The 16,857-nt window shown below is 38.4% G+C and overlaps 1 protein-coding gene across 11 annotated transcripts in view; it reads left to right on the plus strand.

Annotated features, from left to right (window-relative positions):
* msi2a (musashi RNA-binding protein 2a) overlaps nt 1-16,857 on the plus strand; it is a 288,870-nt gene that overhangs the window by 209,614 nt on the left and 62,399 nt on the right. For all 11 annotated transcript variants that reach the window (XR_012385766.1, XR_012385768.1, XR_012385767.1 and 8 more), the window contains 1 exon segment: nt 5,146-5,228. Coding sequence is in view for 8 of the 11 variants with exons in the window: in XM_073913422.1 (XP_073769523.1) it covers nt 5,146-5,228 (83 nt within the window). In the remaining 3 variants the exon portion in view is untranslated.

Raw genomic sequence — 16,857 nt, forward strand, 5'->3', positions numbered from 1 at the left:
TCATTTGGGAAAAATGTTGTCATCTGTTGAACTGCATCCCAATCATCAGAAATATTGCAGAAGATGTATTGGAACCCACATAGACCCAAGATTCTCACAGAAATTAGACAACATTGGTTGAGGAAAAATCATGGTTTGAGGTTAAATGGTGTGCGAGAGATCTGGATGGCACCATCAATAGCCTGAGCTATCAAGACATTTGTGCTGCCCATTACATTACAACCAGCAGGATAGCGCCCCTCATACTTTAGCCTCTTCATCACAGTTCCTGAAAGCAAAGGTCAAGGTGCTCTAGGATTGGCCAGCCCAGTCACCAATTACCTATGCCTTTCATATTAGCCATTTCTGATACCAAGTGATCAACTAGAAGTCCAGTTATAAGCGACTAGATTTTTGTCAGGTACTGTACATGCAATATGATCATACCTATTTTCATTTTCTTTTGCTACATCTCAATTCTCCATTCAGATATGTAAAAAAAGGCAACATGCCAAACATTCTGCCAAGTTTGTGAAGAGAATAATTTATAAATCTGTCATCCGAAGCATTTCATAACAGAATGAAAACAGAGTTTTTTAATTTTTTTATCACACTTTATTTTAAGGTATTATTCCTGCTGTTACAAATCATTAACTGCAATTTTAGTTCAATGAACTCCTAGTTTGCTGCTTATGAACAGTTAGGTAGTAGTTTTAGATTAGGGTTGTGCAATAAGATCATGTAGAATATGTACTTCAATATGTACAAATAAACTATATATATATATATATATATATATATATATATATATATATATATATATATATATATATATATATATATATATATATACTGTAGGCATGTAATGATCCACTTATTCATTGAATTGGTACTTTTTTCCTTTTGCTTTTTCTTTAATTTTAAAATGTTTTGGATACATAAATAATTATGAAGTTCTTCATGGACACTTATTGATTTTTTTTTATTTCATGAAACACAATACACAATATTAGTTGCATATATTCTTCTGCATTTTCTATAATCCGCGGCAGGTTTGATGAAATGCTAATTGTAAGCCCTGTGTGCATTGGTGTGCGTGTGTACCTGATATTACCTACATATTCACACCATCATTTTTAACCTCATGGAGAAAACAGCTTCTGCATCTTGCAGAATGAAAATGTTAAAATGCTGAGGGTTTTTGTTGAGGCATGTTTTACGGATGAATTATAAAGTTGGTACTGTATAATATGTTTATAGGTAGTTCCTATAATAATGTGTGTGTATCAGACCTGCATGATATTGGAAAAATCAGACATATCGATGTTTTGGTTTTCTGCAATAAATAGTGTGATTCTAATAAAGGTTTATCAGATGCGTTAAATAACTTTTGGAAAGTGTTTATTAATTCAGATTAATTGCAACATGGGATTGAATCATGCATAAAAATAATAAACAAATTAAAAGTATTGCTGACTTATAAATTTGTCAAACAATAGGTACAGAAATAGGAAAAGATCAAATGCAAAAGAACACTGCATCGTCTTCATTGTGTAGATATAATAAAATAAAACGTATCTATATTAAATGGTACAAATGGTAGCATTTCTTGTGCCTGAATGTTTGAAACCCCTTCGAAATATTCATATAGTCACAAGCTTTAACAACACAGGCAGACTTCCACTTAAAAAACAACAAGAAAACAAACAAACTGGCTTCTGGTCAACTATAATGCCAACTCAAGATTGAATGTGACTATTGCAAATACATTGCGATATCAATGCTGAAATTATATATTGTGCAGCTATAGTGTGTATGGTCTGCTTGCTTTCTGACATCTAAACTCAAGTGATCACCTTATGTGGTGACTGCATCTTCTATATGCAAACGAGATGCCCTCTTTGCATATGCAATAAGAAACCCATTAAAGAACCCTGAAGCATTGTATTCCAGTTCATTGTTAGAGAGCGTCTTTGTGTTTGTGGTATGGTTTATCTGCTTTTATCTCGCACACTGCTACAGTCTACTGTGCTTGACCTCTGACCCCACGCTTTTATTCCAACACCCAGCTGACCACTGGAGGAGAGAAGAGCCTTACACAGATCTTTCATCTTTAAAAGCTGGAGATAAGAATTAGGGTCAGGACAAAATACAACAGCGCCTTTTGAAAAATGACTCCAGTAGTTTCCTCATGAGGAAGAACCTTGGTGTTGTGCAAGAAATACAAAAAATCCAACCTATACTCTATAGACCTTTTTCAAAGAATGCAAAATTACCCGTTATGCTTTGCATGTATGCGTAAGCAGGATGCTTCGACTTCCGGTCGGCAGCTTGATGCATGTAAAGTGTGACATTTGGACAGCTTTGAAATGGTAGTTTAAGGCCCATTCCCAATTCTGTTTTTGTATATGTTATCTCCAGGAAGTCACTGAAGGTAATAATATCATGTTATCATTATGATATAATGTGGTAATAAGCTCGTAACTGTACTGTGTATTTACACCGTGACCATATTCATTTATGTAAATACACGAAAACAACATTAACATTATACTAGCCACTGTAAAAAGCTCATTCCCAGCTATTAGACTTTCTGACAGGGTATTCGAGTGTCAGATATGAAGTATGATGTGGGACTACTGGGTGTTATTATTATGGATTATAGATAGCGAAATTTAGCAGTTTTTTAATGTTTTTTTTTATTATTATTTTTTTTAGTTTGTTTGTTGTAAAAATTCATAATAATGACAAAAAAACAAACTTGTGCATCTCCTGACTCACGTGTGCTGTCATGCTGCCATGGTAGCTGGTGTATTCTGGGAAATTTTCTTACCTCTTGGTTTTGAGTGTGGTCCTGAAAAATCTCTGCTTCAAGGGCCATCTAGCCCTTCCCGTTAACCCTAGGCCTTCAAGCTAAAGAGAACTGGGACACCCCTACCCCTTCACGTGAATGCACAAAACGAGGGGTAGGGGCAAGTGGAAGGGCTAAGGGGTAGAATTGGCATTGGGCTTTAATCTATTTTACTTGCTTTTAATGTCTTTGCACTAATACTGCTGTCGATCAGCTCCACCTCATGGACTGATTATTTAAAAAATGCGATCTAATGGGAATGAAAAACAACCAGTGCGGGTCATTTTACCCTCATATTATGCATTTTAAATGGAGCATCGTCAATACTGAAGTCAACTTTTTCTTTCTTTCTTTTTTTTCAAATATATAAACAACGCAAACTGGGTTTAATTAAAATGTTTGACACACACAAACACATACTAACACGTGGATTGAAAAAGTGTCACAAAGTGAAAATAAAGTGACATTTTGAAATGACAGAAAAACACAGACCCTGGTAAATACTACACAGTACAAACTAGCATAACATAAACATAAACGCAGGGTTCATACAGTGATGGAAAATCTGGAAAAGTGATGGAATTTTGACTTGGCATTTTCCAGGCCTGGAAAAGTTTTGGAAAAACAGAAAAACCCACAAGGTTTTGGAAAAGTCATAGAAAGCAGATATCTGTACACTTGAATATAGGTTAGTTGTCTTGACCTTTATTCTGTCCTTGGCCAATCACATACTCTGACATTATAAGTGCAGTGCAGCATTATACAAATCAATTTTACATAGACATAAAAATAAATTGGGCGTCACGGTGGCGCAGTGGGTAGCAAGAAGGTCACTGTTTTGAGTCTCAGCTGGGTCAGTTGGCATTTCTGGCTCCCGATTTGCTGATTACAGTATAACAGCTAGCAGGTCAGGTCAGGTCTTACACTGCATTTCAGCATCTTATCTGACAGCAGTCACTGAATTAGGAGAGCATTTTTCTCTCGCGCTTAAACGGACTCTGACGGAAGCATAACCTCTTTAAAACAAACCTTTCAAAATCAAAGTTGTGCATCATAAAAACACTCCGTAAGCCACTTAAAATGATATTGACAGCCACTTCCAGATTGATAATTGCTGTTGAGAAATGCTGTAAACCTTTACTAGATGTTTTTCAAGATACTAGTATTCAGCTTAAAGTGACATTTTATGACTTAACTAGGTTAATTAGGCAAGTTAGTGTAATTAGCAAGGCATTATATAACGATTGGTTTGTTCTGTAGACTATTGAAAATATTTATTGCCTAATGGGGATAATAATATTTACCTTAAAATAGTAAAAAATAAAATAATTAAAACTGCTTTCATTCTAGCCGGAAAAAAATATGATAGAAAATACTGTGAAAATTTTGACTTCATTTGATACAGTATATGTGATGTTTCCTTGTGAAATGATGAGTAGTACCTCCAACATCAGATGGTTTAGATACTGGATAGCAGTAAAAAATCCTCACAGTCGTGTAGGTGTGTGTGTGTACAGTATGCAGAAAGCCCGTGACTCATTAAAGGTCTGCCTGATCTCTGCTAGACTCCACAAAAACACAAACAGCAGCCATTAGCAGCATCAGAGCAGAGTTTATTGCGTCTGCTTCAATCAGCCGTCAGCTTTTCTGCGAGTCTGCTCTCGTGAATCCGTCAGAATGGTGTTTGTGCGCCATTGAAAGAGCATCCTGTCTTTATAAACAAACAGTGAGTAAAGTGTTTATCTTCCTCTCTGGCTTGTTTTCCTTTGTGTTTTCACCGTTGGCCTACTCTTAACACCCAGGAATAGAAAATCATTCTCCCTCGTGAGCCGCAGCGAAAAGCGCTTCTCTTTTTCTCATTATAATAAAAGCACAGACAGATCCTTGTTAAGCCCAGATGAGCCGAATGGGTTAAACTTCTTATTTCATAAATATGAAAAAAAGAAGACAATCCCACGGTCGGAGACAGATTCAGGGATCTCCAGCCCCGCATTTACATTAAAACGGGAGCTTGTTATACGGTGAAATTTCAATGAAGGCAGCGCAGAACGCATTTAATGAAATTCAGATGTGGCTCCATGAATCTCATTAACAGTCTTTGTGCTTTTCTGCTGTCCGATTTCCCCCTCGTCTGCCCAGTCGTGAGAGAGATTTCATCAGCGGCCGGCTTTCAAAAAAGACAATGTCCGTTCAGATCTGAACTCCCCACGCTCTCTCTCTCTCTGACGGAGGCCTGAAAAACTGTCGGAGTTTTGAGTTCAAAAGGTGCACCACTGACTCTTCCTCTGTTTCTCTTTCTCTCTGTGTTTCCGCAGGCTTCGGCTTCGTAACGTTCGAGAATGAAGACATTGTAGAGAAAGTCTGTGAAATTCATTTTCACGAAATCAATAATAAAATGGTAAGTGCTCTGCCTGTTTTCAATTTCTGAAGGTGATTGCTGGATTAATATTTTATTTCCCATTTAGCAGAGTCTCTACAGCGTGCGCTCGCCAGCACTGCGAGTGAGCGAGTGTGTGTGTAAACAGTGTAAAGTGTTGGGCAGTGGCTAGAAAGCGTGAAATTGTGTGTGTGCACGTGTGTGTGAAAACATTTTGATCCGTCAACAAGAGTCAGAAAGTTTCCCCCTCTCGCCTTCAGCTATAAATGTCTGCTTGATGAGTGACGGGGCTAAACAGAGAGTGGCTACCTGGCACACCTCCACTTCATTAAAGCAGGATTATCACCCCTCTAGTATTGGGCAGAACCAGCAGATGGGCCACCAACGTCACTTCTTTTTAAACTTTTAAAGCAACGTTTCTCCTTTAAATCAGACTCAAAAAGAGGTTGTTGATGATGAGTTTGTTTGCAATATCTGATTGGGAGTGAAGAAAACCACACAATATGTTTATGGCAAACCTGTCAAACCTCCAGTTTTTCTTCTGTATTTTACCTTTCTATCCCATCATTATCCCATTTAAGAATTTTAAGTTTTTAATCTTTCTATTAAAAAAACACCAAATTGCAAGAGCTGTTCAAGAAAATAATGCTTTTAGCTTTATTTTGGCGTTGAAATCAATATTAAAATGGCCGCAGTCACTTCCTATTCATTAAAGCAGTGCCCCTTTTTGTGGATATGTGGATCGTCGCCCTTTCTACACTCTTAGAAATAAAGGTACCAGAGCTGTCACTGGGGTGGAACCTTTTAAAAAGATACACATCTGTACCTAGAGAGTCCCTATAGATATCTAAAGGGTTTATATTAGTACCTAAAAAGTTCCTCTTATAATTTGTAGATACAAATATATGCTTTTGAGGCACCAATATAGACCCTTTAAGTACAAATGTGTACCTTTTGAAAAGGTACCACCCCAGTGACAGCTCTTGTCCCTTTATTTCAAGAGTTTCCACTTAGATATGCTTAGCGTTAATAGCAGGTTTGGCATGGTGTCCCAGGAGAGAACCCTTAGCTCGGAGATACTTGAGCGCAAGGCTAACTGGTCAATAAGCATATAAGGGGATCCGAGATCAGCTAGGTCTCGAGAGTCCCCCCTTAGAAAAGGGAGGAAACGGAGGAGATGGGGCGGAAGAGGGGATTCTTCCAAAACAAAGATAGAGCAGTGGGGAAAAAACGATCCATTTATTGTAAGCTTGGATCCCTCTGATTGGATTATTCCTGATTAAAGATAAGCAGCCAGTCATGCTCAATCATATCACGTGCTCCTCTCAAAATTAGTTTATGAAACTTCACTTCTGAGAGTGTATGCAACCTCTGAATCAGTCAATTTATGCATCAGTGCTGAAAGACAGACGCACTCTGTAGTAATAAAGACACTGTTTCCAGGTCAGCTTCTGTACATGCGATTTGAAGAGGAGTGAAAGAAGACACTTAACCAACAAATACACTTGCTAAGTAAACATGTCCATCTTGGTGTGTATTATTTCTCGTATTTTTACATCCCAATGTCGACAGGTAGGGTTTAAGGGGATTTCTTGATAAGGATAGTTAAAGAGTATTGTGTTGTTTGTGCTGGTTTTAGCCATAGACTGCGTAAATATATGGATGTATTGTCGGTGACGTCTCCTGTATGTTTCTGAAGAGCACAAATGAGGCCATCAGGATCAAATGTTTCCTGATATCGACTCTCTCTGTTATTTTTGAGCGGGAGAACAAGAGTGGAACTACTTTTGTTAAGAAATTTTGGGATTGCAGTGCTTCCCACACATAGACTTTTACAGGTATATTAACGGCCACCAAGTATATTTAGTGACACTGTTTTTGTATTATTATCATCCTTTTACACTTTTTTTTTTGTGTTCGTCCACTACAACCAAACATCCGCGATTGATTACGTTGTGGAATTTCTTTCGTTTACCCATTTTGTACTGTGCGATAACTGTCAACACTCCCACAGACAGCCTCACTTGCCCTGCAGGCCCACTGAGATGTGCCTTTTTACATCCGGCTGGGTATTCTAAATCTACTAAAATGTCCGGATTTTGCTTTCAAAAGCTGTTTAAATATATGCACATAGTCGTGAGAGAGACATTAAAAAATATATTTTTTAATCTATAATCTATAGACTTCTAAACCTTTACCAAATACTCTGAAAATACAAGGTGGGAAAATCTAAATTGGCTGCAAGATATTTGTATATAGCATTAGAAATGGTTAATCAACTAATTTTCATTCGTTCATTTTCTTGTTAGCTTAGTCTCTTTATTAATCCGAGGTCGCCACAACGGAATGAACCGCCAACTTATCCAGCAAGTTTTTACGCAGCGGATGCCCTTCCAGCCCTTTTACGCAACTGAACCCTCTACAGTTGTTTTTAAGATTAATCTTAGTTTTATTTTTTGTGGCTCAACATTCTGAGGCTCTGTTGGTCTATGATCGCCAAACGCTCTTGAACATTAGAAATGGTATGGTAAACCGGCTGATCAGCGAGCCGAGTGGATCCTGCACCTACAATCACCCTGCTTCACTGTCATTACCAGCTCACCTATGCCGGCTTCCATGCATCCTCTTTCGGAGAAGACGCCGCAGAAAACGTGGTAAACGCGGTGGTTTGTTAATTAGTCTTAAAGTGCGTTTGTCGGATGCAGGGATGAACTGCAGGGCTCGTTTCTCCTCGGACCTCATACCGGATTTTTACAGGATTATTCCTTACCGCACATCTGATCCCCCGATCCAGTGCTTGGTTTCTGTTTTTCCAACCTCTTGTGAAGCAAGCACGCGGATTTGTTCGCCGCGTTGTCGAAGGCGAGGAGTGGATTTAAGTAATCTTTGCCAGCTACGACGAATACGACGGGAAAACGATCACCACCAGGTACCTACAAGATTAACTTTGGTCAATGTAAGATCCGTTTTGAATAAGACATTCATATTAAATGACTTTTTCACTGCCAGAGATTTGGATTTCTTATTTCTGACTGAAACATGGGCAGTTGATGGGGACCTTAGTCCATTCTCTGAACTTGTCCCAGTAAACTGCACTTATTTTAATAATCCGAGGCGCTCTGGCAGAGGGGGAGGTCTTGCGTCGATTTTTAAAAAAACATTTAATTGCCAGCCCGTGCGTGCTGATGCTTTCTCCAGCTTTGAGCTACAGATGTTTCAGATAAATGAACGCTCAGGACCTGTCCTATGTGCATTAATTTATCGACCTCCTAGGTCTACTAAAGACTTTATTAAACAGTTTGGGGACTTGTTGAGCAGTATTTTACCTAGATATGATAATATTTTAATTTTGGGTGATTTTAATGTTCATGTTTGCTGCCCAAAAGACAATTTAGCTAAGGATTTCTTAAATCTTATTGACTCTTTTAATTTGACACAGCATGTGCAAGGGCCCACTCACAACCAGGGGCACACATTGGATTGTGTTTTGACATATGGTCTATCAATCTGCAATGTTGCATTAGACGATATGGCATTTACAGACCATAAAGCAGTCACTTTTGAGATCACTTTTACCCATAAAATAAGCAACTCTCCTATTGTTTTCAGGCGATTTCGTAGATTTAATGTTTCTTCTATTGATCTGTTTAAAGATTTGTACATTAATGAACAACATACAACTATGCTAGAGGACCCTCCCTCTTATATGGATGTTGACCAGTTACTGGAATTGTTCAATTGCTCTTTTTCTTCAATCTTAGACTTTGTTGCCCCCGAAAAAACTAGAACTGTTAAGCCTAGATCAGAGCCTTGGCTAAATGAGACAACTCGGGCATCTAGACAGGCCTGCAGAAAGGCTGAACGCAAGTGGAAGAGAGATAAACTGCAGGTGTCATATGAGATCTTTAAGGAATCTCTCTCTAATTATCAGCGTTCTATGAAGGAGGCTAAGAGGAAATATTTTTCTGAATTAATCAGTACTCATCAAAATAAGGCTGATGTTTTATTCTCCTGCATAAGTTCTGTGATTAACCCTGGGTCTAATGTTGTTATGGAGGAGTCATGTGATACATGTGAAGCTTTTTTTAAACTTCTTTACGGAGAAGATTTCTTCAATTAGGTCTGGGATTGCTAGCTTTGATATTGTTTTTCCGGAACCGGATGTGTCCCCTGCTGCACTTGTTAGTTTCACACCTGTCTCTCTTCTATCTCTGACTGATACAGTAGGCAAGATCAAACTTAGCAGCTATCCATTGGATATTTTTCCATCAAAGTTTTTTAAGCAAGCCTTTGAGATTATTGGCCCTAGTATTTTATCCATTATAAATAGGAGTCTTGTTTCTGGTGTGGTGCCTTCTCAGTTGAAACATGCCGTCGTGCAACCTCTCTTGAAAAAGCCTAGTTTGGATAAATCTGTGTTGTCCAATTTTAGACCTATTTCTAAGCTACCCTTTTTATCTAAGATTTTGGAGAAAACAGTTTTAACACAACTGCAGAGCTATCTGGAGCTCAACAGTATTCATGAAGTTTTTCAATCGGGTTTTAAGGCATATCACAGTACTGAGTCTGCACTGCTACGTGTGTTGAATGACATTCTGTTATTTAGGGACTCGGGGCACTCTGTGATCCTTATGCTTCTTGACCTTACTGCAGCTTTTGACACTATAGATCACGAAATCCTTATTTCTCGTCTTGAGAGATTAGTGGGCATTCAGGGCTCTGCCCTTAAGTGGTTTAGATCTTATTTGTCAGACAGAAGCTTTTGCGTTAATGTTGGTCAGACATTTTCATCCTCCAGACCCCTGACATGTGGAGTTCCACAAGGGTCTATACTTGGACCTATTTTATTTTCTTTATATATTTTACCTTTAGGATCAATTTTTCGTAAATATGGGGTGGCTTTTCATTTTTATGCTGATGACACTCAGATTTATGTCCCTTTTAAAAGTAGGGATAAAAAGGAGCTTGACTCCCTTATGAGATGCCTAGTCGAGGTTAAGAGCTGGCTTTCGTCAAATTTTTTAAATTTCAATGAAGAAAAAACTGAGCTGGTCTGGTTTGGCGATCCTAACCCTCTGCATTTATCAGGTTTTGGTGAGCTTTCCACTTATCAAAAACCTGTTGTTAGAAACCTAGGATTTCAATTCGACAGTGATCTGAAATTTAACAAACAAGTAAATACAGTTGTTAAATCCAGTTTTTACCATTTACGACTTGTGGCAAAAGTAAAGTCGTTTCTCTCTTTTAATGACCTTGAGAAGGTGATCCATGCTTTTATTCTGGGAAGACTTGACTATTGTAATTCTCTGTATGTGGGTATTAGTCAAAATGCCCTAAACAGATTGCAATTAGTACAGAATGCAGCTGCGAGACTTCTGACAGGGACTCGCAAGTTTGAGCACATATCCCCAGTTCTTTCCTCTCTGGGCTGGCTGCCTGTTAGGTCGAGAATTGATTTTAAACTATTGATCTTTGTTTTTAAATCCTTAAACAATCTGGCACCATCATACTTATCAGACCTGCTACACGTATACAATCCTGGTAGGTCACTGAGGTCTTCTGATGAATTTATTCTATCTGTACCAAGGTCCCGGTGTAAGCGAAGTGGGGATCGGGCTTTTGCTGTTGTCGCCCCAAAACTCTGGAACGGGCTTCCGCCCCACATCAGACACGCTCCAACTCTACCTGTTTTTAAAAAGCGTTTGAAACACCATCTTTGTTCCTTAGTATTTGAGCCTTTTTAATGTTGAGGGATTTGCCTTATGTTTTAATTGTTATTTATGTGATGTAGATTTCATGTTTAGTATTGATTGTGTTCAGCACTTTGGGCAACGTTGTGTTGTAAAAAATGTGCTATATAAATAAACTAAACTAAACTAAACTAAACTAAACCCATCTCTGGGAAATAATCAACTAATTTGCCTTATTTAAATAATCTACACATGTTATTCTTGTAATTATTAAAATTTATTTGAGATATTGTCTGGGCTGCACGGTGGAGCAGTGGGTAGCACGATCGCCTCACAGCAAGGTCACTGATTCGAGCCTCGACTGGGTTAGTTGGCATTTCTATGTATAATTTACGTGTTTTCTCCGTGTTCATGTGGGTGTCCTCCGGGTGCTCTGGTTTCCCCCACAGTCCAAAGACATGTGGTACAGGTGGATTGGGTAGGCTGAACTGTCTGTATGTGTGTGAATGAGTGTGTATGGATATTTCCCTGTGATGGGTTGCAGTTGGAAGAGCATCCGCTGTGTAAAACTTATGCTAGATAAATTGGCGGTTCACTCCGCTTTGGCGACCCTGGATTAATAAAGGGACTAAGCCGAAAAGAGAATAAATGAATGAATGAGATATTGTCTTAGCATTGTATGACATTGTTTCTGATGACTTTTATGATTCACTTCTAATAAAACGGTTGGATTCAGGAGTGCGTTAACGTTTTTAAATAGAATTATTAATCATAAATGAAATACATTACTATATAAAATCACCGCCAGCAGGTTTTAACATCCTTATGAATGATTCATTCAACAATCCATTCAAATGATACTTTCAGAATGTCTGCTTTATTCCAAAATGAAGCTCATGATTGTGAATGAGTTATTGACTCACTCGATTCATTTCAAAACAGATCAAAACATCTGGGGCCTCATGTATCAACGCTGCGTATGCACAAAAACTTTGCGTACGCCAGGTTTTACGCTCAGAATCGCTCACGTTTGGATTTACTAACAATGAACTGAACGTGGGAATGTGCGCAGCTTCACGGCAGCTTTCTGGCAGGCGTACGCACATTTTTTGTGCGTGTCTGTTTTATTTCCATTGGCGACTCCTAGAGGCAGTTGTGTTAAATTCCTCTCTACAAAGTGTCTGAGCCTTGCAATGGCAGCTGTATGAGACGGGTTCAGCAGGTATATAAGGTTTCCATACCATACATTTGACCAGCTAAACATTAAAGCACAATTTGCAGCAGTCGCCTGTTTTCCCAATGTAATCTGAGCGATCTACCGCACGCACATTGCTATAAAGACACATCTGAAGATTTGCATGCGTGAATCAGAAACATTTCCATTCAATAAATGTGCAAATAAAATATCATGCTTATTGATATGAACTTATTGATGATGCCTACTTGTCTTTCTCGTGATAAATAGTTGGCAAAATCTGATATGTAGCGGGGAAAAAACAAGAAAGAGTTCATCAGAACACGGGATTCGAGCCGAGTTCATGCTCGAACGTATCAATTCATGATCACAAGCGTCTTACGAGGTGTGCCACTGAGACTGTTAATAGTCCTGCAACATTTTACAGATATAAACCACACTATTTCTTTTTTTAATGCACTCAGTGCGATGTTCAGACCCAACTGTGTTAACCGCATCAGCTAAACTCTCCCACTCTATTTTTTTCTTTTGTTGTTAATTCCGAAGAAGAAACTTGCAAATAACACCGCTTTTCTCCGGTCTACCTCCGAAAGCAGCACCTCCAATTCACATTCTGTTCAAAGTTTCTCTTTTTGCTTGCTTTTTCCATTGCTTTTTCGTTGGGTTTTGCCATTAGCATAGTCATTAGCATATTCATACGGGGGAGGAGGCAGGGAGGGGTTTTGTGCTCGTGCATGTTGCGCTCAGTTTCACGTTCATTCAGATGTACAAAAGAATATGCGTGAGATTCGGCGTACGCAGTGTTTCATACATCTGAAATTTTTTCTGCTTACGCACATTTACAGCTTTGTGCGTACGCAATGTTTTAGTAAGATTTCCACGCAAGTCTTCGTACATGAGGCCCCTGGTTTTGTTTGCAGCTACTTTAGTTCCTAATAGAGATAAAAACCTTCAAATTTGCATTGAAAATGTGATTTTATTCAGTTTGCTCGCTTTACTTGTCTGCTTAAAGGGCACCTGATGACGTAATGAAAATTATCTTTTGTGAGCTGTTTAGACAGAACTGTTTAGGTATAGTGTGTCCACAGTCATATTGTGCTGTTATAAAGACAATAAATCTCTTTTTATTTATTTTTTATTTCCTGACATCAAAATAGGACCCAAAACCCTCCCATTTTGAGGCCCACCACAACGTGACATAAGAGTGTGGTTTCCCATCCCACTTAATTGATTGACAGACGCTTATTAACATGTCTCCATAGTAACACATATAATTATATCCACAAGACAGGACATACATAAAGTAAAACAACTGCGAATTAAAGATCTGTTCAGCTCTCTGTGATCAGCTGCACCTCAAGATTGAGTTTTAAAAGCTTAAAATGTTTTTAAAACAGTCCATGTTTGTAATACAGTAAAACCACTACGTAATTCCACAGCTGCCTAGTTTCAGTACAATTATTAAAGAAGATGCCTCAATCCCAGTTTGTGGACTTATCAGGTTCATTTTGTTCATTAACATAGCAGAAGTCCATACAGCAGTGGTTATTAACGTGTATCCTGTCACAATTGCCATGCAATAACAGTTTAAAACTAAATGTGTGCGCGTGCAGGCATGTGCAAACTTTATAACGACATGTGTGTGACTCATCGTTGCAGAAAGGCTTGAATTAACTCCACAACAATTGTATCAAATAACCATTGGAAAAGTTCTTACTGTAGTAAGGGAGATCTGCTTCATTCTTGTCTGTCAGTGTGCGGTTTACCTACGTGAAGGCTACACGCATCAGAGCAATACAGACAAATCTCTATGGCTCTGACTTAAAAGACACATTCTGGAAAGAAAAAAGACTTGTGTTAATCTTGGAAAAAGAGGTAAAATAGGGACCCTTTAACTACTTTGAAATGAATATCCTGTATATAATAATATTCCTATATCTACATGTATTGCATACTCACTTGATGTGTCAAGGTTTGCAGTGTTCAAATAGTTTCAACTATTTTCTTTAAAATGTTAAATATCAAGAATTTTCATATTCTCTGTCCAGAGTTATACATTTACCCACCTTAAATGTCACATAAAATTGACATTTAAGACGGTGCCGTGTGTCTGCATGGACACGTTCAGTCTGGAGCTGCAGCACTGCAGATAGCCCTGTCTGTGTGAAGCTAGAAAAAACTGTTTAATCTAATATTTTATTCAAATAATTGATTAAAATTGGTTGTATTAAACATAATTGTTCAGTTCAGATGTTTATGGTCGGCAGTATTATTATTCAGCAATAGCAAATTCAAATGATCAAAATAAGGAAAACTTGAACAATAAATTATTAGTATGATTTCTGGAGGATCACTGAAGATGATGCTGATCTACTTCAGCCTGGCTAATTATAATATCAAATATACAATATAAAATTATTGTGTGTAGAATTTTGAGGAAATAAATTAATTTAATCCATTTTGGAATAAGGCTGGAACATAAAAAATGTGGAAAAGTGAAGCGCTATCAATACTTTTCAGATGCACTGTATATTTCGAAAGATTTGTAACTGTTTGTAACGATAGATGTCTGACTGGTATATTTATAGGCAGATATAAAAGCAACACAAAAGCACTGATGCTAAGGATCAACCCCTGTCGGGTTCTCACCTGTGACTGGCAGAAGTCATGTGATCTTTCTGTCTTGCACTGATACCTCTCCTTGCACACCCAGAGCTCTTGGGACAGCAGTATGATGTGCAGAGGATCAAACCCCTGAAGATCTTCCTCTGTCACAGGCAGGTTGTTCTTGAGCTCAGGGACAGATGCGTGCCATCGATTTTACCTCTGATAGTCCATCATGTGTTTCTACTGTTCAGAGGGCAGCGCGACCTCTCATCTCTGTTCTGATTGTCTCTCCTGCTGGCCGTTCACTGTGACTGTAAAAGCACTGTTGATATAAGGTAAACCCGTGTAATGCTGGAACAGGCTGTTTGTTTTTGATGAGATCTGATTGGTTTCTTGCATCACACTTTTGCTGGCCAGTGGAGCTACACATGAGGTTGAGGCAGTTTCACACTTGGTTTGATATCTATTTCTCTATTTTTTTTATTTTTTTTGTCTAAACCAAAATACATTTGCAAAAGGCTTTAAAAATGGGAATATCGACAGGCATTGACTTTTTTTGTTAAGGGATTGCTCAGATACTCTGGTTGAGATGGCACAAAATGAGAAAACCCTTTGTTTTTAAAGCAGCAAGTTTACTTAAAAGGGACTTAAAGTTTTATGCAAAAATACCTTTATAAGGGGTTTAAACAGTCTGTCAACACTTTGTGAATATAGACAGCTTCTAATGGTCAGAGACTTGTTTTAAATTACATATAATATGTTATAATAGGGCGAAACAGTGGCGCAGTAGGTAGTGCTGTCGACTCACAGCAAGAAGGTCGCCGATTCGAGCCTCGGCTCAGTTGGCGTTTTTTTGTGGAGTTTGCATGTTCTCCCTGCATTCACGTAGGTTTCCTCCAGGTGCTCTGGTTTCCCCCACAGTCCAAAGACATGCAGTAAAGGTGAATTGAGTTGGCTAAATTATCCGTAGTGTACGAGTGTGTGTGTGTGTGTGTGTGTGTGTGTAGATGCTACAGTATAGAAATGAATCTGCTCACAGATGTTTACAGTGATGATCAAAATGCTCCTTTTATGCCTTTTACACTTCAGCTTCCTTTAATGCGTGATGCTGCTTTTTGAACATAAAGCTTTTGAAGATGAGCACCTCTCATTGTCCCAGATTTATGGTTTGAAGTTTGGGCATATGATGGAGTCCTGGCTAAAACTGTTTGAGAGAGCCTGTTCATACAACAGCAGTGTGTGTGTGTGCACAAATAATGACCCATGATGATTATCTCCTGGATGATGTCTGGTTAGAGGAGTGTTTGCCCTCCAGAATTACACCTGTTGAGATTGACATGCTGTACAACATGCTGTCCACATCAATACATCTCTCTCTCTCTCTCTCTCTGTCTCTTTTTTAAAAGCTAAATAAACATTCTTAGACAGCAGTGGTGATGCAGTGGGTAGCACGATCGCCTAACAACAAGAGGTCGCTGCTTTGAGCCCTGGCTGGGTCAGTTGGCATTTCTGTGTGGAGTTTGCATGTTCTCCCTACGTTTGAGTGGATTTCCTCAGGGTGCTCCAGATTCTCCCACAGTCCAAAGACATGCTCTATAGGTGAATTGAATAATATAAAAATTGTCCGTTGTGGATGTGTGTGAAAGTAAGAATGTATAGGTGTTTTCCAGTGTTGGGTTGCAGCTAGAAGGACATCCGCTGTGTAAAATATATGCTGGAAAAGTTGGCAGTTCATTCTGCTGTTGAAACCCCTGGTTAATAAAGGGACTAAGCCAAAAAAGAAAATGAACGAATGAACGAACGAACGAGCGATTCTATTCTAACGACACTATTCAGTTCCTCTAGGGTTTTCTAGAATAATTGCTTGCTTTTCTCAAAATGTGTGGCAATATTTGCAAATTGTGTCATTGTTTTGTAGTGAAAACTCTACAATAGTTCTAATTTGTTTGTTATTATTGTTAGTGACAGTTGTTGAATATTCTTGTGCATAATTACTGGTTTTAGTCCCACATACACAAAGGCTTTGTAACAACATCTAACAGTCTGAATCTAATGTTTGTTTGGGTTTTTTTGGCTCTCCAATTGAAATTATCCTGACTAAATAACTTTTTCTTATCAGCTTGTTTGGGTGTATAATGTAAAGCTTCTTATCTTAAAC

This window comes from Danio rerio, chromosome 10, assembly GCF_049306965.1.
Source record: "Danio rerio strain Tuebingen ecotype United States chromosome 10, GRCz12tu, whole genome shotgun sequence".
In the NCBI taxonomy this organism is placed as follows: domain Eukaryota; kingdom Metazoa; phylum Chordata; class Actinopteri; order Cypriniformes; family Danionidae; genus Danio; species Danio rerio.